The sequence below is a fragment of the Silurus aristotelis genome (genome assembly GCF_946808225.1).
Source record: "Silurus aristotelis genome assembly, chromosome: 2".
Taxonomy (NCBI): Eukaryota; Metazoa; Chordata; class Actinopteri; order Siluriformes; family Siluridae; genus Silurus; species Silurus aristotelis.
In genome coordinates, this window is record NC_139575.1 from 9,325,994 (window position 1) to 9,340,917 (window position 14,924).

General features: G+C 39.1%; 1 protein-coding gene across 3 annotated transcripts in view; it reads right to left on the reverse strand.

Annotated features, from left to right (window-relative positions):
• Positions 1–138: 138 nt before the first annotated feature.
• The window catches only part of orc1 (origin recognition complex, subunit 1), a 21,139-nt gene continuing 6,353 nt past the window's right edge, over positions 139–14,924 (reverse strand). For 2 of the 3 annotated variants that reach the window (XM_083566626.1, XM_083566628.1), the window contains exons 6-20: positions 13,986–14,220; positions 13,523–13,645; positions 13,204–13,266; positions 12,692–12,790; positions 12,361–12,595; positions 11,707–11,813; positions 11,223–11,324; positions 10,954–11,125; positions 10,736–10,843; positions 8,022–8,171; positions 7,785–7,904; positions 7,164–7,330; positions 6,722–6,809; positions 812–1,022; positions 139–738 (exon numbers count right to left, since the gene is read on the reverse strand). In XM_083566626.1, coding sequence (XP_083422752.1) covers positions 828–1,022; positions 6,722–6,809; positions 7,164–7,330; positions 7,785–7,904; positions 8,022–8,171; positions 10,736–10,843; positions 10,954–11,125; positions 11,223–11,324; positions 11,707–11,813; positions 12,361–12,595; positions 12,692–12,790; positions 13,204–13,266; positions 13,523–13,645; positions 13,986–14,220 — 1,964 coding nt within the window. In that variant the 3' untranslated portion in view covers positions 139–738; positions 812–827. Of the gene's footprint in view, positions 1,023–6,721; positions 6,810–7,163; positions 7,331–7,784; positions 7,905–8,021; positions 8,172–10,735; positions 10,844–10,953; positions 11,126–11,222; positions 11,325–11,706; positions 11,814–12,360; positions 12,596–12,691; positions 12,791–13,203; positions 13,267–13,522; positions 13,646–13,985; positions 14,221–14,924 lie in introns of all 3 variants that reach the window. The other variant, XM_083566627.1, reaches the window with a different exon arrangement.

Sequence of the window (14,924 nt, forward strand, 5' to 3'; positions counted from 1 at the left end):
CCACTTCTTCATGAACAGAAAGTCCTGCGTCTATGGTTTTAGTTTCTTATGAAGTTCCCCACAAACCACATTCACACTGAAACACAATATACTTATGTAATCAAGTTAGTACAACAACTAAAAATCACATACTCAGAATAATTTTCAATAGCTTTATTTAGAGTTAGGAAATATTTCAACTAAAACCATAAAGATAAAATATTACTTGGCTCAGGAAAGCAATACAAAAAATAATCTCACACACACACACACACACACACACACACACACACACACACACACACACACACACACACACACACACACACACACACACACACACAGGATAACCAGACTGAACAATAAGCGGAATTATTGTAAAGAACACAAAGGGGGAGGCTTGCTCTCCAGTGTTAAAAACAAAATATTGCTTTGCAGTCAGTTTATTTTGTGGTAAACACCAATAAATTCATGATTTACCTATCTCAGAAGCCCAATTCGCTACCAGAAAAAAGGCACACAGAATTAAATGCTCAATGCTACAAGCCGAAAATGCTTGTCTAAAATCAAAAACGAAAACAAATCAAATTTTTTTTTTTAAATATATTGTATCAAGTGCAGTAAAAGAAAATGCACTACTTTTGTCAACCTCTAAAGAGATCAACTGGTCTGGTCCTTTTAATCAAGCAGCACCATCCTCCATCTCAGCTTATTGAGGTTTAATATAAAGCTTCTTTAAGTTAATTAGCATGTCACACACTCACACACTCACACACTCACACACTCACACACTCACACACTCACACACTCACACACTCACACACTCACACACTCACACACTCACACACTCAGTCTGCCTTCAGAGCATACAGCACATCATCCTGGCTGAGATTAAGGCGAACACGGAGCAGAAGATCCAGTCGACTAGGCTCAAGCAGGAGCAGACGACAAGCTCCCAACCTCTGACACACCGCAAGGCTCTCAGACACACTGACCGGCTGCAGCCCTTCTACCCGACACAGGGCCTGGTGCTGTACGAAGACCTGAGAAATAGGAACAGAAATGCACCAACTGTAATTATACCACAGCGCTATTGAAATCTCTAACCAGATTGTTCAAAAAGTTAATTAACTTTCTCTAAAAGAAGCTCAGACAGTGAATTAATAGCCTTGAGAACATGACCAGCTGGTGAGGTGATGTTTTATTCCATATACATAATATAATGGTAGGGAAAATACAAATATTTCAAAATATACCCTAGAAAATTTTCAATCTGGCCAAATATTTAGTAATAAAGCAAACATTATCCAGCAGAGTGGAAAACAAACATCTGGCACTAATGGCTTCTTACTTGTTCATTATAAGCAGTGGTCAGATGTGGGAAGTAAAGTTCAAATACGTTGTTACTGTACTTAAGTAGATGTTGCTGGTATCAGTACTTTACTTCACTTCACTTTTTACTTTCACTCATTACATTTTTACACAAATATGTACTTTCTACTTCTTACATTTTCAAAAGAAGCTCTTACTTTGGTTATAATTTATTGGGTGAAATGTCAATTTTTTTCTTCTCATTGCGTGCATTGTATTTATTACATATATAAATATAAAATTTAAAAAATTCAACCCAACATACACTTATTTACGACATCCTTTCTTTTATCGGATATAGAAAAATAAACAAACTCTACTGTTAGTATTAAGATGGGCCTTACACTTGTTCTCTAAACACATTCAATGTAGTCTGTTTAGTATCTATAGGATCTTTACGATGTATGTAAGATATACAGAAAGTCTTTGTCTGGGCTCACACATCTCTAGTTAGTTTGTCTTTCTTACCCAATCAGGAACAGTTTTAGGTCAGTTTTTTTCCTGTGTGTGTGTGTGTCTTATCTGCATGAAACTGAAGAACATATGTGCCATTCTATGTGCTGTGCGATTCTTCCCTGATCAGAAAAGGCACCACGGGCATCGTATAGCTCACATGGGAAACGTCTCCAAGAATTACGTTTTTGTTCTGGCATGATAAAAAACAAAAATTTTTGGTGTCAAAAGTGGGATACTTTCCAACAATATCCGAAGGGAAATCACGCATCAAGATAAGTTGTTTGATACTTTCTTGCTTGTGGGGTTTGTCCGATTCGCCAGCCAAATAGCATGCGTGTTCGTGTGTTCATGTAATGATAATTTTCTTTGGTGGGATGAATTCGTCGCGACAAAGTTTTTCTCATCTTAGACGTAAGATTAGAAGACGTTTATGGTCTGTCTAATATAGGCGATATTGTCTGAAGTATTCAAAAGAATCCATGATCATTTTTGTATGCCCGAAAAAAAATAATTGAGAAAAAAAAAAAATATTGGAAAGACTAAAATTTTGTTTTGGCTTTAGTCTACTTTTTCTTCTAACAAAATTTGTGATTCAAACAGAGACTGGATTACTTTTTTTGTTTGAAAACTACGATACCCCTGGTTCCTAGTGCCGCTGTATTGTCTGAGTGTTGTGTTGTGTGTCTGTTCTTTGTAAAGAAGATTGGTCATGACATCTTTCGCCTATTGCTGGAAGAATATCCCAAAGATTAGATGTATAGGAATTATTCTGTTATTAGACTTATCCTTATTTAGATAATTTGGCATGATGGAGTGAAATTGTGTCACATTTAGATACATTTTCCTAGAGATTTAGATGCTGCTAGAGGGTTCTTCTCTGCGAATGGTTTAGTTAACCCGTTATGCTCTTCACTGCAACAGAAAGTGGTGCATTCCAGCCTCAGCACAAAACTCAAGGGGGAGGTCCTACAAGAAAGGGGAAGTTCATCTATTAGGGAATAGCTAGAGTTCCAATTTCATGTCCTGTAACTCACCCTTTGCCTGCGGTGATACCGACTGGTACAAATTTTTTATCATAGCTTTACAATAATTCCAAACTCGCCTTTGAACCTTTAGGAAGAGATATGATGCATTAAATGTTTCACTGTCTTTTCCTTCTGTCCTCATGCTCTCAACTGTGCCACATCCGGAAGATTTTTTCCTCAATAGTACAGAAGTCTAGTCTGATGAACCAAATTTAGGTGAAGTTAACCCTTAATTATGGCTTCTCACAAAGACGAGCAGGTTAAATACAAGTAAAACTGTATCATGCACTCGTGAAAAAACACCATCCTTTTTTTTTTAATGCAAAATCCATTGTCAGAAGAAAAGAATTTTGGCATAGATCCAGTTGTTGACAATTTATTGTCACAAAGTGTTTTGATCAAGACACATTCACCTTATAACACACCGATTAATCCAGTCTTGAAGGCAGATAAAAAATGCTGGGGGATAAGATTTATGAGAGATTAATAAAATAGTTATTCTGTTAGCTCCTTTGGTGATGTAGCTACCATTGTTAACTCTTTACCAGCAACTCACAGATTTTTTTACTGTGATTAACTGTTATGCCTTTTTCAGTGTCCCTTTGGCCTCTAAATCGTAGATGCTTTACACATTTACCTATAAGCTACGTCAATTCACCTGGATCCGTCTGCCTCAGGCTTTGTTGACTCGCCAGCCGTATTCTCCGCTGTAGTGCACAGAACTTTGGCCGATATACACCTGGCAAAAACAACCTGCATCCTCCAATATGCAGATGACATCCTTTTTACAGGACTGACTAAACAGGACTGCCACAAAGCCACGTCCTGGCTCAAGCTGGATTTAAAGCTTTACACCAAAAACTAGTGGGTCACGCGAAATGTCTCATATCTGGGCCATGTGATCTCAGAAGACCTACCGTAAGGTTTATAAGACCTCAGACTGTAAAATAGATGCAGAGTTTTTTGGGACTGATGAACTACTGCCGAGCATGGATCCCTGACTGCGCACGTCATGATAAAGTTTTGCGTAGTGCTATTGATCACAAAGCTCCTCCATCACAATCTGTGGACTCGTGAAATTACAGTTTTACTGCCTCAAAAAGGCTATACAGTCTGCTCCAGCTTGAGGTCTTTTGAATACTAAACCTTTTCACCTTTGCATGAACGTGGTGGTACGGCTGCGGGGATTCTGGCCCAGGAACATGGTGACAGATATCGCCCTGTTGCGTATCTTTCTAAATCTTTAGACAACATTGCACAAAGAATTCGGCTGCAGCATGACCTCTGATGGTCTAGGATGCTGAGAAAATGGTGGTCACATCCTTTGATACTGTACACCTCACATCAGGTAACAGCTATTTTACATAACCTCAACACACAACATATGACAGCACAAAGATATGGATATGAAACTACACTTTTAGCAACAGAAAACTTGACCATCAAGTCTACTTCCCAGCCAAATTTAGTTGTAGTGGTGCTGCGTGATCTGCTAGACAAGGGGTCACCAACCTTTTTGAAACCGATAGCTACTTCCTGGGAACCGATTAATGTGAAGGGCTACCATAGGCTATACACACTTCTAAAATATATTTGCTCAATTTTCCTTTGATTATATGCTATTAATAATTTTTGAAGGATATTTATATTTAGAAAAGCAACAAAAAATATTTGATGCAGCTCACTGGTAAGGGCGCTATGGTGAGCTATTTTTATTTATTTATTTTTTTTTTTAGAAAAGGCCCACAGGCGACCCATGTGGTCTTTGCGGGCAACCTGTTGGTTACCCTTGTGCTAGACTTGATTGATTTAGATGGTTTTGATGACGCATGCATGCACGCACATACACACATTATATATATATATATATACACACATACATATACACATACATACACACACACACACACACACACACACACACATATATATATATATATGTGTATGTATGTATATGTATATATATATATATATATATATATATACACAGTGAGGAAAATAAGTATTTGAACACCCTGCTATTTTGCAAGTTCTCCCACTTAGAAATCATGGAGGGGTCTGAAATTGTCATCGTAGGTGCATGTCCACTGTGAGAGACATAATCTAAAAAAAAAAATCCAGAAATCACAATATATGATTTTTAAACTTTATTTGTATGATACAGCTGCAAATAAGTATTTGAACACCTGTCTATCAGCTAGAATTCTGACCCACAAAGACCTGTTAGTCTGCCTTTAAAATGTCCACCTCTACTACATTTATTATCCTAAATTAGATGCACCTGTTTGAGGTCGTTAGCTGCATAAAGACACCTGTCCACCCCATACAATCAGCAAGAATCCAACTACTAACATGGCCAAGACCAAAGAGCTGTCCAAAGACACTAGAGACAAAATTGTACACCTCCACAAGGCTGGAAAGGGCTACAGGGAAATTGCCAAGCAGCTTGGTGAACAAAGGTCCACTGTTGGAGCAATCATTAGAAAATAGAAGAAGCTAAACATGACTGTCAATCTCCCTCGGACTGGGGCTCCATGCAAGATCTCACCTCGTGGGGTCTCAATGATCCTAAGGAAGGTGAGAAATCAGCCCAGAACTACATGGGAGGAGCTGGTCAATGACCTAAAAAGAGCTTGGACCACTGTTTCCAAGGTTACTGTTGGTAATACACTAAGACGTCATGGTTTGAAATCATGCATGGCACGGAAGGTTCCCCTGCTTAAACCAGCACATGTCCAGGCACGTCTTAGGTTTGCCAATGACCATTTGGATGATCCAGAGGAGTCATGGGAGAAAGTCATGTGGTCAGATGAGACCAAAATAGAACTTTTGGGTCATAATTCCACTAAACGTGTTTGAAGGAAGAAGAATGATGAGTACCATCCCAAGAACACCATCCCTACTGTGAAGCATGGGGGTGGTAGCATCAAGCTTTGGGGTGTTTTTCTGCACATGGGACAGGGCGACTGCACTGTATTAAGGAGAGGATGACCGGGGCCATGTATTACGAGATTTGGGGGAACAACCTCCTTCCCTCAGTTAGAGCATTAAAGATGGGTCGAGGCTGGGGCTTCCAACATGACAATGACCCGAAGCAGGGATACAATGACCCACAGCCAGGATAACCAAGGAGTGGCTCTGTAAGAAGCATATCAAGGTTCTGGCGTGGCCTAGCCAGTCTCCAGACCTAAACCCAATAGAGAATCTTTGGAGGGAGCTCAAACTCCTTGTTTCTCAGCGACAGGCCAGAAACCTGACTGATCTAGAGAAGATCTGTGTGGAGGAGTGGGCCAAAATCCCTCCTGCAGTGTGTGCAAACCTGGTAAAAAACTACAGGAAACGTTTGACCTCTGTAATTGCAAACAAAGGCTACTGTACCAAATATTAACATTGACTTTCTCAGGTGTTCAAATACTTATTTGCAGCTGAATCATACAAATAAATAGTTAAAAAAAATAATACATTGTGATTTCTGGATTTTTTTTTAGATTATGTCTCTCACAGTGGACATGCACCTACGATGACAATTTCAGACCCCTCCATGATTTCTAAGTGGGAGAACTTGCAAAATAGCAGGGTGTTCAAATACTTATTTTCCTCACTGTATATATGTATGTATATATATATATATATATATATATATATATATATATATATATATATATATATATATATATATATATATATATATACACACATACACACACACATACATACATATATATATATATATATATATATATACACACACACATGCACGCACACACATATATATATATATATATATATATATATATATGTATGTGCGTGCATGTGTGTGTGTATATATATATATATATATATATATATATATATATATATATATATATTTATTTTTTTTAAGACCCTACCTGCTGAAAGGTAGCCTCTTCAAGTCCAAGTCTGCGAAACTCTGCGATCACAGCCCTCAGAAAAAGCTGTTCCTGCAGAGAGGCACACCTGAAAAAGGGCCAGGATTAAACACCAGGTGCAGAACTACAGACAGAACAATGACCAAAAAAAATAAATAATTAAATAAACAAATGACAACAACAACACGTAATTGTTAGAATATGTCAATCAAATGAACCAAATGAAAAAAATGCTGTAAGCTGCCCATTTTAAATGGAGCATAAACAATAATAAACTTAGGCCCATTTACACACAGTTACATCACAAACCTAATAAGACTGAAAAAATAAATAAAAGATGTAAGCTATAAACTTAAGCAAACAACTAAAATATAATAACCAAAATATAATGGCAAGAAAATTCTGCATACACCCAAACCAAGTTCACAGGGTCTCTACACACCTAATAGCTGTGATGTATGAGGAAGAAAACATTTCGTCTAAAGCTTCTATCACATGACCCATTCCAACCAGTCCGACATCACCCTTCTGACCGGAGTGCTCACAGATCTCAGTAGCACGCCTGCAGATATCAAGACAGCGTCGTGCATCGCCGGAAAGAGCAGCAACCTAGAGGAGCATCATGATGAGCAACAATCGGAAAATTAATTCAAGAGTGCACTGAAGATTTTGATTAACAGAAGGTTTATTTAATGTGGTCTTCTGGCAGCTTTGCTATGACAGAATCCCACCTGGTGCATTACTGGGTATATATAGTGCATTACATGTGGCCCAAAGGGGAATTTTACAACACACTAAAAACACCAATACCAGTGTGGCTATTGGTATTCTCTAAAGCTTTGTAGATGATTAACAATCAGTCTAAAGATTGTAATAAAGATTGTATATCTAATAATACTTTTAATGACTTTTTACCCCAGACATAATTTCTTTCAAAGGCGATTACATAATTTTTTGTGGAATATTCCGTCACAATTTTCTACACTGTAGTACTTTTGTTGGTCAAATGTGTGAATATTTGCTACGTCTTTTTAAAAAGACACAAACATTTCAACCTCATTACCTTTCTGGAGACCAGCTGAAGAGCATCTTCCTCAAAAGCTTTTACTTTATTCAATCGCGATGTAATAATTTGCTGCAGCTGCTTAAACGTGTACGGTTGGAAGGACATGCGTGTCAGCCCCTGCAAAGCCAACAAATTACATTTTTTTAAAAACATTTTCCTAATAATTTCATGTCATTATGTAATATTCCATGGTACAACTTGTACTTATGGTAAAATCTCTGCTAAGAGTCTTACCAGGCGACTGGCTACACGGTTGATCATAATCCTCTCAGGCAGGTCCATAGTGTTAGCGATCGTCAGGACCACCAAGCGAGCATGCCGTCTCGTTGGCCAGTCAAATAAATTGTACATGACGTTCTGCTTCCTGGTCCATAAAAGGTCCAGCTGCAAAATGGTTTTATTTTTATTAAATCCCATTATCATGATCATGTCTATATACTTTATATATGTTTTGTAGAGGTCAACCGACTAATAGGAAGGCGCATCTGACACACCCAACAGTGCATGTCCGTTTGGACCCTTGTGCGACACTACATAACTCTCCCATACCAGCAGGTGGCAGTAGTCTTTATTCAGCATCCAACAGGGAAACCGGATGAGTTAGAACTGCGAATGCATGAAGCAGACGCCGTTTACATCTGCACCTGCTGCGAACATTACTGATTCGTGCAGCTTTTTTTTTTATGTCCAGAATGACAAGGGCCTGTGTGTGCTCACTCTTTACTCAGTCATAGTTTGCTTTCATCAGTTCCATGTTGTTTTTTTGCTAAGCTGAATATTAAATAGGAATTCTCTCTCTCACAGACGAGCTCTTCCTCCAAATCGGAGAAAAATTAACGACACTCAAACACCCGGCACTGCCCAGCGGACAATCATCAGCTTTGTGTTCCTAAGTTCTTATCCTTCGTTCTTAATCTAGCCTCATATGTTTCATTGGTTAAATATGATGCTACTTCTGAAGATAGAATAACATTTGGAGAGAACGGGAGCAACTTATTGGAACTGTATTGTTAGCGAGCTTTCAACCAGCTGTAGTTTAGTCATAGTGTTCGATAAATGTTTCGTTTAAGCAATATTCTGCATCACCTCTTATTAATTGTTAGATTAAATTAGATAAAAAGGAGGTTAGTTGGTCAAACATATCGGGCAAAAAAATCTGCATCATAAATTGCGCATCGGCTGCCCTGCATCAGCCGATATATTTTATATTATATACACACACACACACACAAAATTAGAGAACAATTTATAAACAATTGAACAATTCCGAAATAATGTCATTTTCACTGCTCAACAGTTGAAGGAGTTTTTGTCCTGTCTATACCATGCTACCAGAACACCTTTTCCACAAATTAACTAAGGCATTTAAAAATAAACGTTTTCCAGAAAACACACTGAACAAAATTAGAGAACACTTCCAGATACCTCCCAGTTATTGGTGTTAATCTGGTACCTGGTGCTTATTTCCTTGATTATCTGTCAACCCCTATTTAACTGGCAGCCCAACTTCCAGTTTCACTGACTCTGCAAGATGGTGGGCCGTTCTAAAGTGACTGAAAGCCTCCAGCAGCAGGTTGTCCAGATGAAGGCCAAAGGGACGACCCTATTAGCCATAGCAAGACAAGTTGGTCGTTCCAAATCTGTGATTTCAAAAATATTGAATCTTTACAACATCACAAACTCATTCAAGTCCGCCAAGAAGGCTGGTCGTCCACGGAAGACAAATACAAGAGAGGACAGGATTTTGCGGAGGATCTCAATGGGCAATCGTTTCCACACTGCGGCTGGAATTGCTCACCAGTTCATCGCTGAACAGGTTAAGGATCTGTCTCGTCATACAGTGTCTTGACGTTTAAGAGTATTTGGACTGAAAGCCCACTCTCCAGTGACCAAACCTCTCATTAGCAGAAAGAATCAAAAGGCTAGACTAAGCTTTGCTGAGGAGCATGTTGTGTGGACAGAGGAGAACTGGTCCAAAGTTCACTTCAGTGATGAAAGCAAGTTTAATTTATTTGGGTCCGATGGGAAACATTATGTTCGGCGACAAACTGGAGAAAGACTGACCCCAAAGTGTGCAAAGAAGTCAGTGTCATGGTTTGGGGCATGTTTTCTGTTTCCTTCGGCGCCCCCTTCAGCGTGTCAGGTGTTTTCTCGGCCGCTTTCTCTGAAGCTCCCGGCTTCAAACGCCCACATATGGTGCTCGTTTAGCATCACCAGCTCCTATTTAAACTTCCACACTCTCACTGTCCGTTATTGTTGGTATATGTTGGTTCACGGCGGTCGTTGTTATCGCTCATGCGTATCCCGGTACGTGTCTTCCCACCGGCACTCTCTCAACGGCTGCGCTTTTCTTCCCAAAGCACATCGCGGATTCCCCCCCGATCCTGCCGTTGTTCATTCTATGCTTTTGCTCATCCCACGTTCCGCACTGCGCTCCTACCCAGCGCGGCTTTCACCTCCTGTTCATCGCATAACATTTAACAACAAAAGGCATATGTGCACTAACTAACAGCAGAGATTCACCAGTATACAATACAACACCTGTAGCAGCTGTAAGACTTGATTTTTCCCCAACTTTCGCGAGTTCTTCTGCGGCTACACCGAGATAACCGACGTTAAATGGCAAATTTTTCCCCCCTTGTGCTCGAGATACCAGGGTTCGGCGACAAAGTCGACATAACCGATAAAAAAAATGCTTAGACAAAGCGAGAATTTAGCGGTTCCACTTCAAAAACGTCGACTTAATAGGGTTGTCGAGTTAACCGAGGTCGAGATAAGTGGGTTCCACTGTACATCATTTCTCAGAGCGAGAATTGAAGAAATAGTGAGAAATCCAGACAACCCCATACTTTGCATGTACAATGCCATTTAGATTCAGACCGATCCTTATGTTTAATTTATCAAAAAATCCCACAGAGGCCACAGATGTAACAGTTCTGGAAGCTCACCTCATCTACCAGCAGCACTGTAGTTTCCTTTTTCGGCGCTGGTGTACTGAAGCGTTTCTCCAGCAGGGCGGCAGCGTGGTCTGCCGTCGCTTTCTGATCGGTCAGTTTCTATAATGCGCCACATCATAATTTTTAATAAAAAAAAATCTCATTTTCTACTAATTAAAATGAACAGAAAAAGACAGAATAATAAATGAAATACATCAACTCTAAGACACCTGCAAAATCTGCACATAGGCCTGATGAGGGTCTGTCATCTTCATGCCATTTATCTCGATGAAGCTGAATGATGGGATCTCCTCCTGCTCTGCTGCCTGCTGCAGAGACCTAATGACCTCATGCACTGTGGCAGTCTTTCCTGTGCCAGGAACGCCAGAGATATACATACACCTGAAGCACATTGAACACACGCCATGCAATTAAACACCATTTTTTATTTAAATAAGCAAGACTGAGCTGGGGAAACGTTGTGCCACTGTGGACACACCCTCCAGTGCCATCCATGATCTTGCTCTCCACAAAATTGTAGATGTCTTGAAACTCCTGTTCACGACATGGCAGAGACTCAGGGACCGAAGACACATGCAATCTATTGGGGATAGAACATGGAGATAAAAAAAAAATAAATAAAAAATATATATATATTTTTTTTTTCCCACACTTTCACCTCTATTAATATATTTGTTCAGTCTAAATAAAAGGGAAATGAAAGTCAAGTTGATAAGAAACCCAAAACAATTATTTAAAGGGCAGATAGGGCAAAAAAAAATTAAATAAAAATTTCATACATAAAAAAATTAAAAAATAAGACTCTTCATAAACTTAAATTGTTGCCACATAAATTTGAAATCACAAATAACTCAAGCATGGAGAACATGGAGAGAGAGCACTAAGTGAATGGTTTGATAGCACTGTTTTGTAAAACGCCCTCCAGAAATAAGTTTAAAGTCAGAGTTATGGCACATTCTTACCTTGCCCTTGCTTCCTCCAATACATTCCCAGGTTTCCTGGCTGGCAAACTCCTGCTAGGAATGCTGGGAGTGGCATGACGTGGTGTACAAGAAACCGGGGGAGCAGACTATATACATGGGGAAATGAAAACAAAAAAAAAACATTATTTTAATACTAATAAAATATATAAATATATTTTATAGCAGTGAGAAATCCTGAGAAACAAATAAATGCTAAGGGCAATTGAAGAACTCAAGCCTGCAGAGAGAAGTGCAAAAAGTATAGTGTAAAGAGACTCCATACACTGCTCAGAGGATAAACAGCAATTTGTTGCACTTTGTAATAGCAATAGCATTTAGTTTTTTCACCATCAGTATCGGATTTGATAAAGAAATTAAGAATCTAACACTATGTTTTGTTGCTATAATTGAGATTACTTTACCATTAATATTTTTTTTTATAACCTTAGATTTGACTGCCCCTGTGCATCAACAGCAACTTCCTTTTAAACAATGAAATACTGAGAGGAATCATTTTTATATTCAGTTCAGTTTGTTTATTTAATCAGATTATTAAGTCATTAAACCCAAATTGTATAGATGTATTCCTCTCCAATAGGACATTAGGAAATTAGTATCAACACAAATCCCTTGACTCATTTAATCAATGTGTACCTTTTTGTTAGGAGTTTTGCGAGGAGTTCTTGCAGAAGTGCGAGTCTTTTCAGTCAACGGCGTTCTCGGACCTGCCGAGCGCCTACTCCGCTTCACCACGAGCTCGTCTTCACTGTCTATTTTCGCCTCCCCTTCATCGTCACTGCTGCTCTCCAGATCGATCTTAGAGGGAACGAAACAGCCGTCGTCATCGGCGTCTTCCCCGTCCGACTGCAACTCGTCACATTCAGTCAGCCTACAATACAAGTCAATTCATGATCTCAGTATAACCATGGCATGAATGTGGTGAATAAAAGGGAAGAATGCAGACCATTCCAGCCTGAGAACTCACAGCTGCTTTCGAATTAGAGAGGACACAAGCTGGGCAGATTTCCTCTTGGAGCGTGGAGTGGCAGTAGTTTGCACAGGTGAGTCTTCCTGCTCTTCAGCCCTGAGAGCATATAAACAGTGTTCACTTGCAGATTTTCCTCCAAACTGAACACCTAATTTACCTTTAATCCAAGAATCATTGGGTGTCAATGTGTGAAATTTTTATACTGACAAAGTCACAATGAAAATTCAAGTGAGAATGTATATCAGCGATTGTGAAATAGAAAATTGTCAAATAAAACCAGGACTAAGAATTTTTTAAATATATTTTTTACAAAAGCCTCAAGACTTCACCTTTTCTTACCATTTCTCAGACTAAATGGCTAACGGCAAAATTAAAAATATTTGTTACTCCAAGATACACACACACTTTAGTAACCTTTAAGCACTAAAATGAGAGTGCACAGCTAATTGAGCATAGTAGGTAGGTAAATTTATTTTATCCATTTTATTTTTATAATTCCATATACTTACAGCACTGCAAGAGCAGGCTCTCTGGCTGTAGCTGACTCTCTCCTCCTAGATGGCGTTCTCACGCTGTCAACGGACAAGACACACAAGTGCCACTGATGTCATGACAGTTCAAAACTTATCTATGTTCCTCTCATTGCACACATTCATGCTCAAAGCAAATCAGATCAAAAGTAAAAAGAACAGTTAGAAGAAAAAAGGGAAAGAAGGAATTAAAGAAAATCACCCAGGTTTTGTGAATTGGAAAACATCCTCTTAATTCCAACATTGTGCACTTCACAGTGTTAGTCAGGTCAATTTACAGTGAGGGAGACAGACTTACTTATGTCCCCTCAGACCAGTTCTCCTGGGAGTGGCCTCTCGCCTACGAGGAGTTCTGCCTTTACTTATGAGCGCCTCTGACTCAAACACATCGTCATCCAGAGGCTCTACCCCGAGCAAGTCCCTGGAGGAGCAGCAGCAAGATAGATGTTTTTTTTCAGCAACACCTCCATTAGCTCTAAATTAAATGCATAACTCTGACTTTTGTTGACGAAGATGTGTGCTAGATCGGATTGTATAACTGTTGAATTTTAAAATCTGATCCAGTGGATGATAGATTTTCCATAACGGCTGTTTTGACTATTGAGCTGCAAGGTTTATTATTTGTGAACTAGATTTCATTATGATTGCTATAGTAACAATGTGAGCAAAAAATAAATAAATAAAAAAGCATTATTGTCTTTTGCCTGATTAACTTAGCGGTAGAAACAAAAGAAAAGTCATGTACATCTACCCAAGCTGACCTGGTGGAGGTGTTATCACATGCAGAGTGACTGGGCTTCTGTGGGCTTTGCAGAGGCTGGATGGACAGATTCTCCTCATCAGTGGAATTTTTGTTAATGACAGCGATTGGGAGGGGAGTCAGTCTGATGGTGATGCGACAAGGTGAAGCACAAAGTTTGCTGGCCAGCACTTCTTCCGTCTCCTGGTCATCATCCAGTATCTCCCCAAGAAGATCTCTAGAGATCTTCACTGGACCTAAAGTGGGGTGAGGGAAATCTCACGTCACGGGAGGTGTCATTTATTGTGCCATATACATATACTGAACTAACAAGACGAACATATAATTTTATGTTCGACACTAGGCAAAATATGACTTGTGCTTTTTACTTTTACAAATTTGCAATGTAGAATATTTTGTGAAAATAAATAATTCCATATTCCTCTAGAAGCTTCCAATATCTGAATGATCAAACATTCAGTTAATTAACACAAGAACAGAATAAACAAAAAAATATATGTACATAAAGTGAATAGCATGGAACATAACATTCCTTCTTCTACATGTCAGCATACATTTCCATTTATGCGAAGCGACTTGCAATTTTATAGGTCTAGGCAGGAAGTGGCTGCTTGGTGTGCTGGTGTTTGAACTTACAACCTTATGATTAGAGGTCCAACGTCTTATGCACTGAGCTACAACTTCGCTAGACAGTACACCTTATCCAGAGCAACTCAGAACTGAGCTGTTGATGGTTAAGGTCTTGCTCAAGGGCCTCAAGTGGCAGTTTGGTGGTGCCGATATGCATTTACCACTTCAAGTCCTAGAGACCATTGAAAATCGAACGCTTCCAGAAGTGAAGGAATGTGGAAATCTATTTGTACATGCAAAAAATGATCATGTTTGGATATGTTTTCTGTAAATGTTTAGCAACACAGTCAACATTGTTCTCGAGAAATTC